Source organism: Salarias fasciatus, chromosome 3 (assembly GCF_902148845.1).
Source record: "Salarias fasciatus chromosome 3, fSalaFa1.1, whole genome shotgun sequence".
NCBI classification, from domain to species: Eukaryota; Metazoa; Chordata; class Actinopteri; order Blenniiformes; family Blenniidae; genus Salarias; species Salarias fasciatus.
Genome location: NC_043747.1, coordinates 11,093,498 through 11,109,860, shown reverse-complemented (window position 1 = coordinate 11,109,860; position 16,363 = coordinate 11,093,498). Strand labels below are relative to the sequence as shown.

At 40.6% G+C, this 16,363-nt stretch overlaps 2 protein-coding genes and 2 long non-coding RNA genes across 4 annotated transcripts in view; 2 read left to right on the top strand and 2 right to left on the bottom strand.

The window, feature by feature from the left end:
* Positions 1 to 4,561: 4,561 nt before the first annotated feature.
* On the top strand, positions 4,562 to 7,784 carry mrpl48 (mitochondrial ribosomal protein L48). Its single transcript, XM_030083664.1, has 8 exons — positions 4,562 to 4,699; positions 4,897 to 4,931; positions 5,866 to 5,897; positions 6,000 to 6,085; positions 6,167 to 6,336; positions 6,516 to 6,618; positions 6,962 to 7,051; positions 7,142 to 7,784. Exons 1-8 carry the CDS (start codon positions 4,679 to 4,681, stop codon positions 7,217 to 7,219), a joined length of 615 nt encoding a protein of 204 aa, XP_029939524.1. The 5' UTR covers positions 4,562 to 4,678; the 3' UTR covers positions 7,220 to 7,784.
* The window catches only part of LOC115382036 (uncharacterized), a 19,604-nt gene continuing 10,998 nt past the window's right edge, over positions 7,758 to 16,363 (bottom strand). Inside the window, exon 2 of the long non-coding RNA XR_003930492.1 lies at positions 7,758 to 8,902. This is a non-coding gene — a long non-coding RNA (uncharacterized LOC115382036). The remainder of the gene's footprint in view (positions 8,903 to 16,363) is intronic.
* The window catches only part of LOC115382043 (uncharacterized), a 24,741-nt gene continuing 18,210 nt past the window's right edge, over positions 9,833 to 16,363 (top strand). Inside the window, exon 1 of the long non-coding RNA XR_003930493.1 lies at positions 9,833 to 9,911. This is a non-coding gene — a long non-coding RNA (uncharacterized LOC115382043). The remainder of the gene's footprint in view (positions 9,912 to 16,363) is intronic.
* The window catches only part of pea15 (proliferation and apoptosis adaptor protein 15), a 34,494-nt gene continuing 32,095 nt past the window's right edge, over positions 13,965 to 16,363 (bottom strand). The window contains exons 2-4 of the mRNA XM_030083674.1: positions 15,089 to 15,263; positions 14,846 to 15,001; positions 13,965 to 14,159 (exon numbers count right to left, since the gene is read on the bottom strand). Coding sequence (XP_029939534.1) covers positions 14,095 to 14,159; positions 14,846 to 15,001; positions 15,089 to 15,260 — 393 coding nt within the window. The 5' untranslated portion in view covers positions 15,261 to 15,263 and the 3' untranslated portion in view covers positions 13,965 to 14,094. The remainder of the gene's footprint in view (positions 14,160 to 14,845; positions 15,002 to 15,088; positions 15,264 to 16,363) is intronic.

The window sequence follows — 16,363 nt, the reverse complement described above, 5'->3', positions numbered from 1 at the left end:
CGGCTCAGAGAATGTGGATGCTGATGGCACTGTCAGAACCTCAGCCTCATTCAACAACAGAGGCCATTTTGGTTGCATTCAAGTGGCGAAGATTGTTTATGGGAAGCTTCATGAAGATCGCTTCAAAGAAAACTTGAAAAGGGAAGTTGAAGACAAGTTTGAGTTTTTTGAGTGGTATCTCACCTACTCCAAGCTGGACATGAAAATGTTTGAGCCACATTACTTCTGGAAGGACATCACAACTTGTTATCAATACTACACAGGAAGGGCAGCAGCCGATTCCACCAGCTTCCCAGGGCTTCTGGATTGTCTGAACCATGGAATCTTCACATCAAGTGGAAGACACGTTGAGGATCACAAAACAACGTCTGATTTAAAAAGTGTTCGAGATGATTTGAAAACCAAATATCAGGCAAATCCTGACAATGTTGACACAGCTATGCGGTACATCCTTTCAAACATCATCTTGAGCAACAGGAGGGAAGACTCTCCTCGGCTTACACTGCTGACGCAACTACAATCAATAATTCAACGTTTATTCCACACACATATAACCAACCCAGAGTTCTACCTTCTGGCTCTGATGTTGTTTTGGCCGGAGGAACAGCTTCAAGAGATGCAACAAGAGACTGATGATGAAGTGGAAGGACAGGCTGCAGAGGATGAAAAGTCAACTGACGAGGACACGAATGAGGATCAAGAAAGAGAGCAAGTAGCTATTCATCCACCTGCTACCCTGCAGCAGAATGTCACATACATGATGAGTGCATTTGAGGGCACATATGCCAGATACCTGAGTGGCCGCTACCTTCTCCCGTTGTTCTTCCTGGGAAAGGGCCGTGGACTGAGCAAATGGATACACAAGTCAAGACTGGATGCAATTGTAGAGGAAGAGCTTGGCCTTCAGTTTCCTGAATACCAAAATGACAAAATCAAGGAAGAGACGATCACAGATATTTGGTGTACTGGGGAAGTGTGGAAAGTCCAGAGAATCAGAGATCTCCTCCGTCCAGTCCAGGTAGAGGCAAACCAGTTTGCTGGTATACCAGATGAGTTGGAGGAGCAAGAAGTTTGTGTTCAAGTGGGAGGGCAGGAAATGAAGGCCAAACTCGTACTTAGGCCAGATGATTCACCTCAGAGATCTGAGCTTTTTTTTCTCCAGTTCACCATCCAGGGCCCTGTCGTCTTTAATGTTTGAAGAGTAAGCTTTGACTGTAAGCCCTTCAGGGTGCAATCTGACAAGGGGGTCTGATAACCGCATAGCTCCCCTCTCAACACCCTCAACACCCATCCTCAGCAGTCATGGGACGTCATGGACAATGGACAGGGCGAGTGGCGCTGGGAGGATGATGGTCTTCGACTTCAGCTGCACCTTTAACACCATCCAGCCCGTCCTACTGAGAGGCAATCTGGGCAACATGGGAACGGAGCCACACTTGGTCTCCTGGACTGGGTCTACCTCACTGGTAGTTCTTACCTTTTCTTCAGACTGGGCGGCTGCACATTGGGCACTCTGATCAGCAGCACCAGGGGCGGCGGGGGTTCTCGGTCTCAGTTGGGATAATATAAGGATAAATCAATCAATCAATGTCTTTATTTGAGCAACAATAATAGGAGTAATTGTCCATTTATGCAGTAATATTTGAACTGTGCTCAAAAAGAAGCAGGTAGAAGTTCGTAGAACTTATTAAATGCACCCCTTCACATTTAAGAATCACACAAATTGAATCCCACATCCATTAGAAAAAGAAAAAAAAATATGATTGCAAAATGTCATGCACCTTATGTAATTTAGCAGAACTGTTGTTTTAGTATGTGCTAAGTAGGGATGAGAATCGAGAACCGATTCTCTTGTAGAACCGGTTCCCAGTGACTCCATTCCAAGGAATTGTTTGTGTGTCTCCTTAACGATTTCGCTTATCATTTCTGCTGGGCTCACACCAGCCACGGTGCGACTGGGTTCTGCTCCGGCGCCACTGCGGACGTCCAGTGGTCTGGAAAGTTTCTGCAAGGATACTATTTTTCCGGATGCCGGAGCCCTGCCCTGTCAACCTAATCACAAGCAAGTCAGATGCCAGAAGGAAAAGTAGATACGTGTTCCAAAATAAGTGATTTCAAAATAAAATCTCTTGTGTTTTTGCCTTAACATTCTTTTTTTTTTTTTATTTGTCTGGTAGAATATATAACAAACAACGTGATCTTGTCATTATACGCATTAGAAGAATGAACAATGTTGTACTTAGCCATTGTAGGAAAGTCAAGCGATGCCAAAATTGCACAAAAAAATAGCTCTATGACTGGAGCGGCTCTGTGTTGCCAAATTGAGACCGTTTCTGCACAATCAGGCTTCTTTTGAATACGTCAGGTTGATGAAAAGTTTATGTGCTTGTGACGTGTTTTTTATTATGCAAATACAGTTTTTACGGTTTTAACATGCACTTTCTATAGAGATGGAGATTTGGGATGCTTTCTATTGTAGGGCGGGTTTAACAATATGTTTGTGCTGAAAGAACGACAGATCTGGCAACCTCCTCCGCCGGACTGCAGATGCACTGAGGCAGTGTGAGTGACCGTGCTGCGGTAATTCCGTACCGGAGCCGGACTGGACATACACGGACATCCAGCCCGGTGTAATTTGGTTTTGAGCTTTCCAAGGAAGAAGCCACAGAAAAATTGCTAATCTGCCAGTGCAGTGCAGTTGTATATTTGTTATATATGATCATTTTTGCAGAAGCATTCTTTGTTTGTTTGTGTCCAAAGAAGTTTAGGATCAACTTGCATGCAAAGCACTGTAAATAGATCCATATGTTGTATTATATTTTCATGTTTTTATTTTCCTGAGCAGCTTTGTATCTTGTAAGATACACAAACTGCATTGGGCCATTGGGCCTCTTGATTCTTTAGAAGTAATTCAACTAATTTCTCTTTTTGATGAGACTGCACAACAAGTTGCATGTTGTTCTGTTCAGGATGAAGATATTAAAGAGTTAATGCAAACACTCATTTGTATTATTTCATTTCTCACTCAATGAGAATCGATAAGAGATTCGATAAGGAATCGTATCGATAAGCACTATTGATAATGGAATTGGAATCGTTAAATTCTTAACAATTCCCATCATTAGTGCTAAGTCACTTTGAAACATCCTTTCAACCCTTTGTGCCTTGAAATGTGCAAATAGAGTCGATAGATGTGAAAATGTGAAAAAAAAAGTGCTTTTATATCTTAATGTTAAAGCTGAACTGACCTGTCTTGTCTTTTTGGTATGTATGTTGTTGTGCTACTGAACACTTGAATTTCCTTCAGGATTAATAAAGTCATCATCATCATCATCATCATTATCATCATCATTGCTATCATTTTACAAATGCGGAGGAGAAAGGATTAGATAATGGCTGCAAAATGTATTGGAGTAAGAGCATGCTCTGTATTTTTACAGAAGTAAAGCACAGATACGTGAAGAAGTACAGTAACAAAGTATTTGTACTTCGATATTTTCCACCACGGCAAAATTCATGTCCTTTAAAATTCTGACATAGCACTTTTTAATATTTTAAACAAAGTCGTTGCTTATAAAGGGTCTTTTTTTACCAGTTTTATTATACTATTTTATAAAGGCATTAATTCTGTGTAAACTGACACAAAATTCTGCAAATTTTAAATGTGCCAAAGAGAGGACACAGATTCACAAACATTACCATACCCAATTTTATAGAAATGAAGAGTTATTTTTTGGTTTAAAGAAAAAAGAAAAATAATTCTAGATTTGTACTATGCAAATAAGAGAGACCATAGGTGTGCATGTGTACATATACAAATAATATATTAAGTATTTTAGCCTGCTGCAGCTTTACAGTAAGCTGCCCACAAAATGTAACAAGGCAGAACATACAGAAATAAAGTAAAATGCAGTCTCTGTGGATAAATTGTTGAAACATTTCAAATAGATGAAAGGACAATCAAAAACATTGTTAAGGTTGGTCATACAAATTATCAAAGCTACATTTAGGCTAAATGTATTTATTTGAACACAATGACAAAGGCTTTCCTGCCTACACAGCTTTAAATTCATCATTTTTCAAGAAAAAAAAAGATTTGACTCACCACAAAATGTTGAAATGTTGATGCAAGAGGACATCTCCAGGTTCGAACAACTAACAGTCAGGAACAAAGAAAGAAATCAGTATATAATAAGGCACTGACATTGAATCTTCTCCCCATACATGTACAAAGGCCTCTAGAGGTTAACGTCATAAAAGACAAATTCCATATTTTAAATGCATGCCTTTGCATTGGAGATTTTAGGTTTGACAGACAAATTGCTTCATCACAGCAAATGCCACCAAAACACAGCTGCAAAAATACAGTGCATGTCTATAGTTTTACATCTGTTAGTTTTTATAGCACGAAACAAAGATTTAACTTGAGATATTTTAGTAGAAGTAGTTGAATCAGTAGGGTTACTGCAACAAGAAGCACTGATAAAACGTGTTATGTTAGGCTTTTCTTACCCGGAACCTTCGTGCCTTTATGTTTTACCGTCGGACCATTGTCACGTGAGCGCATCCGGTGTCCGCATAGTATGGGACGTGTTTTAGATATTTTTCTGCAGTTTATTACTTATTGTCACCTCAGCGAATAACACGCATGTGTAGTTGAATCCTGACCGGTTGAATAATGAATCCTGCCTTCAGAAAGGTAACGTTTGTTCTGATTTATCTGGGAAAAACCGCGGTTTGTTTTGAGGTCACTTTATGTAGCTTCACCTCACTGAGCTCGTGCATGTGTCACAAAAGAAACATTCCTCGCATGAACCACACATTTATTTCCCTTTTCAAGTCAAAATACTGACAAATAGGTTTAATGAACCCTAACTATTGTTGTGTATTGTGCAGCTGCAGGCGTCTGTGTTGAATCAAGCCTTATGTCGGTGAGTGTTTGCATTGCTTTTTCTTGTAACTTAGTTTTTCACTGTTTATATGTGGAAAATTGAAAAAAATCTCACTAAATGGTAAAAGAACAAACAGGATTCAAGCTGAATAATGATCAAATATGTGTTATGTGTGTATATTGGCATTTATATTTATGTTGTTTATATAAATATGTTAATGATTGGGGAAAAAACAGATCAAGACAGAATTGATGTTGATTCAAATTTCAAAAAATGTGACACCGACACAATATATAACGATCATAATGACAGTAAACCACCAACGAATTCACAAAACCTCTCTTCTGCATTACATTTCGCAAAGTCCAAGGATCAATGCAAAAAAAAGTTGCATTACTCAAATCCCGAGTGCTTTTTCTTTAGGTAAAATACTAACTATAAGTCATAAAAAATTGTAGTATTCCAATAAGATTGTTTGGAACATTTAATATTTTTATGCTTTTATAATTCTTTAAATACATTTTATCTTCAGGAACAATACATGTGTTATTCTGGGAAAGAAAGTTGTGAACGGTTGACAGTTAAACTCTTTAAATATAATAAAAATGATTTACTGTCAGCTTAAGCTATTTATATTAATATTTACCTATTTTAATATTTTTCTCAGATTTGCTGTAAATTCTGTGTGGAGCAGCACTGCAAAGTATTTTCTGTTGGGATTAATAAAGTATTTTTATTTGTCTTCTACTAAGAATTGAATGTATTTTACATTAAATGAAAGTGTTGTTTGTTGAGAACTTTGAAAGCAGAGGGATCAGGATGGAATCTCTAGTACTTTCCAACTTCCTGTATTAGGTCTAATGATGAACTCAGCTAGAGAGACAGATTAAAACCTGCTGATTCAAAACGCTGTCAGGGTTGATTTTTTTCTTCATGTTTTGGATTTTAATAGTTTGTTCTGTATTGTTTGCAGAGTCACAGCCTCCGTCCGGTCCCCTGTCTGGTGTAGGTATAAACTGCTCCGGGGACTAAACTGGTCCTGAGAGTTTCCACCTTTACATGAACTGGATTTTGTGGCTGCTTCATTGAACAAACTTTACTTTTCAGGCACCGCGTTCACAAATGAGAGACAATACAGAGGCGCGCCAACCCAGGGGATCGGAAGGTGGAGGCACCTGTTACCCAAACAGGAGGTACGATATTAAAACCACTGGATGTAGGTGTGGAATCATGGTGGTTACTGATTGATGGTCTCTTATCTTGTTTCATTCAAGGTCAAGAAAAAGAGAGACCGAGTGCAGATGAAACCGATCGCGGCGGCGACCCCGACGGCGTACGGGACCCTGAACGTCACGGTGTCGGGCTACGACATGACGGTGGTGGAGCATTACTCCCAGTACATCCACAACCTGTGCAACCGGCTCGGCATCGAGGTGACTGAGAGGTGAGGCCGTCAGCCGGGCGGCGAATCCCGACCCGATAACGCCACGGTCGCTGCAGCAGGACCAGCTCTAGCGCAGTACAAATCAATTTATCACGAAGAGCTGATAAAATACCGACAATATCCAGGCAAATAGTGTTCATACAACTTTTAATTCCTTGTCATTTTCTTTTTCAATGCAGCTACGCTTTACAGACTAAAACCACAGAGGTCATGCTGATGCAGGAGCAAGGCACCAAGACGATCGTCGACACCATCCTGAAGACTCACCTGCGAGTCGTCCAGGTAAAACTCAGCTCAGTGTCTCTCAATGAAAAATGGGAGAAAGTGCTGTAATGAAAAAATAAATAAAATAGGTAATATGTAATATTCCAGGTGATCATGAAGACAATATGGCTGCCTCTTCTTCATTAGTTTTTTCAGAGAACAAATCAAAACAAGAGCAATACGACTCATTGAAATCCTCCAAAAAAAAAAAAAAAAACTACCTTGTAAAATAAAAATATCACCTAAACAGTGTTTTATTTGCTTGTGATGATTTTCCTGAAGAAAATTGAGATTTTACAGCTTCTGTGACTGAATTCCAGTGAACCGTGACGACGGCAGAGTTGTGTTCTTTGTGCTGCAGCTGAACAGTCTGAGCGCCGCGCTGTGTCCCATCCTCATGGAGGTCCTGTTGAAGAATCAGCCTGAAGGGGTTCAGCTGTCTGTGACGGAGGTGAGCGGATGCAGCGCTTGCAAAAGGAGTCATGTTGTGGTTTTTGATGACGTTTATTGAACCTCTGCCCTCTTTTCTGTCCCCTCTCAGCACACCGAGGCGGAATACCTGGCTCGCTTCAAGGCTCGGCCGGAGCTGGAGGGCCTCATGGCTCAGATGGGCCAATAGGTCTTCCTCTGCTGACTCCGTTTGTCCAAATACATCCTCTCTCCGAGTATATTTATTGTCTAGTCGAACAACTACAGAACTGATGTTCAAGGAAATTTTATTGTGACTTTTGGAAATAAATGTTCTTTCATTTCTATTAACAAGAATGTATTTTTTATTTATATCTGCAAAGAAACAACATTCCTAAACATTCTGTCTGCTCGAAAGGAAACTCCAGGCAACACAGGGTTGGTTAGCAAATATATTTTAATATATAATATTTATATTCATTTAGCACAATGACAAAATGGCATAATTTCAGTTCAGTCTCATTTAAATCATGACAAAAAAAAGCCACACCTCTGAATTTGTTGAAATACCTCATGTCATGTTTTTGTTGCGGAACAAATCCTGACGCACGTCTTTTTGCCCCCACCTTAGCAAAAAGTGTCTAACAGCACTGAGCCCATGGCATCCGACAGGGGAGAGATGTGAGCTGAATGCAGAAAATACAACAGAAATACAACTATGTCGTCTTCTTTTTTTTTCTTCTTTTATCTTTTTTTTTTTTTTTTTTTGTCACTGGGACAGAACTGGATCACGTCTCAAACCGAAAATCGACTGTGTGCACGATATCTAACAGATGTAAGTCTACATGATCACATTTATTTAAAGAGCAACACGCCTCGACTAACGGGATGAACTGGACCGACTCACACCTGCCACCGTTCCAAGAAAACTACAAACTCCACAAAATAACAGAAACGAGGGGGGAACCGTCCCGCCGGCAGAGAAACATGTTACTCACATTAAAGTCTGTTAGATTTACAGCTGCTCCTCCAGCTCTCCATCTTTTCTTTTTGAAACAATTTAGCAGCTGGGAAAAAAAAAAAATGACAAAAAATCAACACAAAACAGCCCAAATGAATTGTGGGAATGTGGCCTAACTTGACGTATCCACTCCCATCAGACCCTTCAGACGCCAAGTTAAAAAAACAAACCTTCTCTGACCTGCAAATCCTTTCACGACATAACACAAAGAGTTAGAGGCAGGTGAGACAGCAACTCTTCTAAAGGCCATCAAAGTCATTTATTCCTTATTTTCCCTTCACATATTTCTTAAATGAGTAAATAAGAAGTAATAATGGTGGAATAAATAATAAGGCTTTGGCTGACCTGCCTCCCCCCGACCGCACGTCTCTGGTTAGATCAATACATTAAAACGCCACCGGAATGCATTGTTACGGTTTGACCGCCCTCCGTCCCTCCACTACTGGGAACTCACATCACTTCCACAAAACCCCACACACACACACACACACGTCAGAAACGACAAAAAATCCCCCCCCCCACACACACACAAAAAAAATAAAGATTGTTCACCACCAACTTCACCAGAAGTTGCTAAATGTCAAGCATGTCATGATTTCAAGTCGGTTTGCAACTCAACCCCAAGCTCGCTGCGTTTTCTGCGCACGAAATGTAAACTTTTATCTGTGGCTGTGCAGCTTCGCGTGGCCGTGATGTTAGAAAGCATAAGGAAAAAAAAGAAAAAGATGCTGCACAGCTTTTCGTGAGTGTGACTGACCAGACATTCAGAACTCCTGCTCCCACTAAAACCACAAAACTGTCTCCACATTGTACAGCAATCTTGTGCAAGATCTGCCACATTCACAACAATATTCCTACACTGGGTGTCTTCTTCTGCATACACACACACACACTAATGCGATACCTCCTAATGTCCCAGTGTAAATTAAAACAGCTAAAAATCGCCCCGGGCTCGTCTTCACAACTCACACTTCTCAGCACTCGACAGTCACCTCCTCACATCATCGATGCACTAAAACCCATTTTTTAAACAGAAAAAAGGAGCCTCAAGTGTTTAATATTGAATAAACAGCATTTTATAACACTTTTTATAGTAGGAGACAAACAAGCCAATGAGTTTATATGTTGGTGTTATTTTGTAAGTATTACTCTCAGATCAGTGGTTAAATAAGAACAAAATATTATTTTCCATGATGAAAAGGCTGAATTTATGACAGTTAGGAGAAAAACTGATATTTATTTTATAACGATACTTTAAATTCCCAAATATTAAGATATTATTATTGTTTTTTTCCTCAACCAATTATAATACAAAATCAAACATTGTTCACTTATATCACAATGGTTTCGCCCAGTCTGCAGCTGGTTTTCTGTGAATAACTTAAAGTGTGATACTTTCATTAACTCCTGCTTTGCAATGTAAAAAAAGAACATTAAAACCTTGTAACTATTCTGTGTTTTAGTTTGTTATAATCACCAAGATGCAGTTTAAACTTTTTGTACTGCATTCTAAGTATTTTGTATTTTCTCAGGAGCATTAATATTGATAAAATCTCTTAAACTGACAGATATTTATTGAATATTAAACATTTGCGGCTCTACAGGAAACATTTATGAATCATTTTAATGTTCTGAAGGAAAAAAAACCTCCTTTAAATAAATCAAGGCGCTCATATATAGTAGAGAACTGGAACAGAAAAATGTGACTAGAGTATCAAATGAAGTGATCTGTGACTCCTGTTATCTTTTGTCATGATTCAGAAACTCTTGAGTAAAAACAGAAAACCGTTTCACAAGCAGTGACCACGACACATCTGATCAAACACGACACGGTAAAACGTAATATGTTACATACATATCAGTAAATACAATTTATGAGTTTGTGTGTGTGTGTGTTTTTTTTTTTTTGTCTCTTTGTAAAAACCGTCACTCAAAAGCTGCAACAGCGAAACGTAAATGAAGAGAATAACGTAGAAAAAGTGTGGTGAGCGCGGCGTCTCCGTCCCCTTAATTTGTTTCCAGTTAGTAAGACAAAAACAAAACGAAAAAAAAAAAAAAAAAAAAAAATCAGGATATGTAAAAACAACAAATATATAGGCATTAAATAAATTAATCAATTTAAAAACAAACACAGTGATATATATTCACAATACATATTTACAACCTAATAAAACGAAAGAAAAACAAGAATAAAAAAACAAACACGGTCTCGTCCTTCAGGGAAATGTTACTTGTTTGAATGAAATCTCATTGGTAGTTAGCATCACATGCTGAGAACCTTCACTGTGTCTTAATTATCTGCTGAGCAGTTTTCCACCATGAGCCCGTCTGGATTTGTTTTGGTCGGCTTTTGCAGCATTTTACTAAGCTGATATGTGATCGGTGCATGGAAATCCAAATTTGACATCATTTGTGACTGATATGTCGATATATTTAGCGCACAGCTACAGAGGAAACCTGGAATTTGAACTGCGACGCGTCTCGGTGACATTAACAAGAAAAAAAAAAAAAAGAGTCAAATTTGACACAATTTAATGTGAATTATCCTAATTAAGTCTTCAACCAGAACGTCTAAAACATCAGGTTTTCATTTCTTTTTTGTGTGAAATGATTAATAAACTACCAAACAGTTCCTAACAGGAGTCCATCGCCTACTTAAATTCTGACAGAGGGGAAAAAAATTAAAAAAATTTTAAAAAATCAGATAATCACAAACGTCTAAACCCACAAGTTGCTGTTTATAAAAGCAAAATAATAATAATAATTAAAAAAAAAACTAAAACTCAGTGGCTCTAATCCTCCTGTGCTGACAGTACAGCATGTTCAGACTTTTGGTTCGGGCTAAAGTTCCTTGGAAACCGGAAAGTGGCGATCAGATCGGCGTGTTTTTCTGTTTTCAGACCATCGCCCGCAGGTCATAGCGGTCGGATTGCGCGTCGCCTCCCTTTTACCTGACGACACGCTCGTGGCCTGAGGCGGACGCAGTGGTTTCCCGCTGGGCTCAGGTCTAAAAAGGAAGGCGGCCACCGCTTCACTCGGGGTCTGGCCCGGCCCGGCCCGGCCGAGTCTGGAGGGGAGAATCCACCCACAAATACCCCCGGGAAAGTGTATTTCAGGGTGGATTACTCCATTAACGGTGCGACAAAACGCTTGATTTGGCCTCGTGTGAAGAAACAGACCGGTAGTCGTAGCAGGTAGTACAGTATTGTTGGTCGAACTATTCTTCTTTTTTTTTTTCTTTCTGTCTTCTCCCACCGGTTTTCATACTGATGGACGAAGGGGGCTGTGATTTCCCTGTCCTGCATGCAGCACGACGACGTGAGGATCTGGCAACAGACGAACGAAACAAACAGACAGACACCCTGACTTGTCGACGATTAGAGAGCTCAGTCCTTTAGATTAGGCGGTCGGCGGGGAGGATATGTTACAGTGCAGAGTTCTGTTTCGTTTTTTGTGGGTTTTTTTTTTTTTTTTTCTTCCTACAAATGCATAGGATACAAATCAGTTCAAGACTACGACACACACCGAGCAATACAAAAGGAAAAAATAAAGGTCACGCAAACTGTGACCCAAACCGAATAAGAAGTCCTGGTCGTTGGCACTGGGGGTCGGAGTGGAGTGTGGCGGCAGGGGGGGGGAATGTGGCGGGAAGGTGTTTGGGGGGGCGGGGCTAAGTAAACTACTCAACTACACTGATTGAGTTTTTTTTTTTTTTCCCATAAATGTGGCTTCCTCTGTATTTTTGATCCTATAGCTTCAAGGACGACACAGACGACACACACACGTTCTGTACACACCGACACCGAAGTCCTTAGCAAATTTCTCAATAAAAGTAAGCGCCGCTCCCGTTAAAAAAAAAAAAAAAAGCGAGAGCGGCTGTTGATTGACTCGCCGCGGCGCCCCTGTCTCGCCGCCGCGCCACCTCTCACAGTCGTTGGAAATTTCCGGGGTTTAAGAGTACGAGCTAAGGCTTTATCGTGGGGAGAAGAGATACACAGTGTTCAAAAGAGCGGTTATTATAGTTTAAATTTCAACAGTCTTGCTAGCTATTGTGTTGGTGCGTGGCAGGGATAGCATAGTTATGAGCCGTGGTGTGTGTATAAGAGATCGCTGTCAAAATATATGCTTTATGTACATCTTCAATAATGAACGCGCGTCTTTATCGCATGCCGGTTTGTCTGTCCTTCACCATCTATCGATTTCCTTCGTCAGTCTTTCAAAGACAAGTTACACACGGGTCAGTTCTGGTTTTTTTTCAGTGCATCAAATGAAATGAAAGCAATGTTTAAAGGTACAGTGTCAGATTGAAGTTGTGCCACGTTTGTGCTGTAGGGGGCAGCAGTGATACACTGGTATTTTTTTTAGTGTTCCGTTCTTGTACTGAAGAGAGGAAGAATGGAAAAATGGCTCACTACACCACCTAGTGGCACAAGGCGGTACTGCACGATGGTTTCCGCTTTTGAATTTTAGCTAAGTTTGATGATCATTTCTAGTTTGTTTTTAAGTTTTTAAGTTTTTAAGCTGAAAATATTACACACTGTACCTTTAAGCATCCGTCTTTGTGTTTTCACACAATTACGAGCTAAAAATATATGTTCACACGTCCTTTGTTCAGATCAGTTTTTTTTTTTTAACCTGAGATGAAAAAAAAAAAAATTAGACTTTAGTTGTAAATCTGCTCCCATGTTGACAATCCGTGGCTAGAGCCTCAGTTCTCTCAGTAGAACATAAACTCAATATATTATTTCTCCTATATTTTCTCTCAATATATTATTATTATTATTTTTTTTTGTTCTGTTTCAGCTCATACAAAATATGACTTTAATGCTATCTGGGCCCTGTGTTGAAAATAAAACCTATGAACAGGGAACTTTCATCGTACAGAAATATCAGTTTTCTTGTGTAAATATCTTCTTTAAATAACTCTTTCTATATGGGTTAAATGCAAACATTGGCGTTTTTCTATGAAATTTAGGTTTTTCAGATATTTATCACTATATTAGACTTTAATGTAATCTTATATATAAGAGTAAAGGGACTTTGCACTAAACTTGTGGCAGCTTGATCAACTCTTAAATAATGTTATCCAGAATAAATCTAAAGGATTAATTAGACATTCGGGGAAATCTGTCTTCCTCGACAGGTTGGATTATCCGATCTGCTTTGTTTTGCCTTTGAGAAAACGGTAAGATGAGGCTGCAGCTCGGTTAACCTTCTGCTTAACGGCAAATCGTGAATGCAGCTGCGCGTTAAAACAAGCAACAAACCACACATGTATGAGCTGTAGTTCTATTTCCTTCTGTTACATCCTCTTTAGCCACGACACAGTTTCCATAATTCCTCTCAATAATAAAAACTAGGTTGATTTCAATTCTCAAACTGCACTATTCAGTCTGCGAATTTAGATTTTTTTTTTGGCCGAATCTCCACAATCAAGATGACTGGAATGGACCAAAACACTCTCAGGTGTGTAGACAGTGTGAAACTGTGTCCTGTTTCACTTTCGTTTGAAGTTTGGAGGCGTGGTTCGTGATTTGTTACTGACACACACACACACACACACACACACACACACACACACACACACACACACACGCACACACAACACAGTTGCATATACGCACTGACCCACTCAGTCGAGGGCAGACTTTGGCTCTCTCTCTCTCATCTCACACACACACACACGCACACACACACACACACACACTCACACACACACGCTCGGTCAGTCCGTCTCAGGATTTCCACTTGCAGCGTCTTTTTTTTTTTCGTGTGTATTTCTGCAGCCTGCCATCTCCGCCCCCTCCACCCCCGCCGGGCTCGGACAGACGCTGCGTTGCTACGATCTGATTGGATGCTCTGTGGATGGCGGCCGGCGCCGCTCTTTGTGGCGGCCTGTGGTGCTGCTGGGGAGGGAGGGGGAGGGGGAGGAGGTGTGTGTGGGGCGGAGGTGAGGGCCGGGCGAGGGGGGCGCGATGGAGTCGGTCAGAACTCGTTGGTCGGTCGGTTGGAGTGCCGGGAGTGAAGGAACCAAGGTGCAAAGAGCCGGTCGACAGATGGAGACCTCACACTTTTTTAGGGGGCGGGGCCAACTTGATGATCTCGTCTTCGGATGGCTGGCGGATGATGTCTGTCGGTTTTAGCGGTGGTGTTTTTGAATAGAGAGAGCAGAAACACAGAGGAACAGAAATACATATTTAATCCACAAAGTAAATGACAGGATATCAAAAAAACATTCTACAAATTAAAAGTTTAGAAGAGCAAATTCTGTGGAGCAAAACAATTAATGCAAGTCTGATTGGCTTTGACTGTGTCTGGTGAATTAAGAGCTTTGGTAAATTATCAAAATTAAACAAATCGCTTCTAAATACAGTCGAATAAAGAAGATAAAGTATGAAAAAATGTTTCCCTGTTTCTTACACAGGAAGAAACTTCATGAAGAAGTTTACCATTGACTTATTTTGTAAAACTTTTTTTCATTTTTTAACATGATTCTCATGAACTTTTAACAAAAACTCAGTGATATTTAATGCAGAAAGGTCTTTTTGTGTGAAACTGGGCAGCTCTTAGTCAAAGTAATAGTGGTAGTTTTCTGTTTGACCACTGGGGGGCAGAGCGTCACTGAACTTGGCAGAAAGTGAAGTCATTTAAGAGGCTTTTTTTGTCATTTTTTTCAAATTTCTTTTTAGTACTGACTCATCACATAGATGTATTTTAAATATTTAAGTCAATTTGAAACCCCTCTCGATAGAAATCAGGAAAACAAACCCTGTCACTGAAGCTACGGCCTGCAGCGTGTCTGGAGGAGCGCGCTACCTTTGTATTTCTTGGCCGAGGGAATGCGCGTGAGCTTGGTGTCGATCTCGTCATCCTCGGAGATCTTCAGCACGGTGGTGCGGTACTCGATCACCCTCGTCAGGAGGTCCGGCCGTCGCGAGATCTCGAAGATGTGCTCGATGTACGACAGGTTATCTGCACGGGAGGAGCTTTATTTACCCCCAAAAAAACCCTCATGCTGTAAAAAACAACTTGCGATGTGTGAGAGCTGGTGCGCCTCACCCTGGGCCAGCTTGTCGTTCTTCTCCAGGTAGCTGAACCACTCCTTGGAGGAGGTGATGTTGTTGCTCTGGTCCTCGGGGATGTCTTCCTTGCAGGCGGATTTGAGCTGCTCCAGGTCTTCGTTGGTGATGTTTTCAGACAGGTCGCTGAGCAGAGAGCTGTACTCCGCCATGTTCTGGTGGAGGAGGCAGAGAGAGAGAGAGAGAGAGAGAGGAGGCGGGAGGAGTGAGTGACGCTTTAAATTACAAATCAAGGTGAAAGAAACCGGAGAGAAGCTGAATTCAACCCCGGAGTTGTTACGACTGCCCGGTGAGCCGCGGCCCACCTACTTCCCAGAGTCGACTGTGGAAAAATGTCTCGGAAATCTCGAGTGATGACAATAACACACAGCATTCAGAGCGGGCTTAAGACGCACAACAAAACTCTGAGACATGTTTCAGCGTCTGAAGCTGAGTTAATAACGTCCCAAAGGGCAGATCTGTTCGCCGACAGCACGACGTCAGTCACAGTCACCGTTTCTACTTCAGCTCATATTCACTTCACACAGCGAGGCCATCAATCGTTCATACAGGCAACAGTTGCAAAGAAAACACAGACAATGAAAGGTTTGGAAAGATGTTAATAGCAGGAGCAAGAAGATTTTTCTTTGGAAGTTTTTATTTGCTGCAGCTTACAGCTTATTTCACAAGTCTCATCTGTTTTCGGTACGTCACTGTGTAATGTTTACTCGTAAGTTTTTTACTTTTATTTCGAAAATTCAGCTTTTTTCTCTCTGAAATAACATTATTTTCCCTTGATTTTCAAAAACAAACGATACAGCGTATTGTATTTCCACCTTATTCTTAACCTTTTCACTTAAATCTGACAACAAAAGAGAAGAAACTCTTGCATGTCACATTTAGCTGCAGTTCACATTTTGCTCTGATAAAACTTTCAGCAACTTATTTTTGGAGAAACATTTCTTTGAATTTTCACTTGCTTTTGACTTTATTTTTTGTTTTTTCATGTTTTGACCTGCACTGGGAAGCGAGCACGGGCATTCAGCAGATAAAGATCAGCCTGGCATTAAGGAATGAGTGCCTGTGTGAAGGTTACAGACACAAAGATGGAGTATTTTCCTCTGTTGGCGTGAAAGCTTCTGCTCTGAAGTAGGCAGCTGGTGAGAAAAAAAAAGACAGAAAGACCCAAAAGAAACAGAGATGTAGAAACAGACAGTGATTCAGAAATGTTGTGAAGACGTCTGGCCTGCTCAGCTGTGTCGGTTTGGAAAACAGA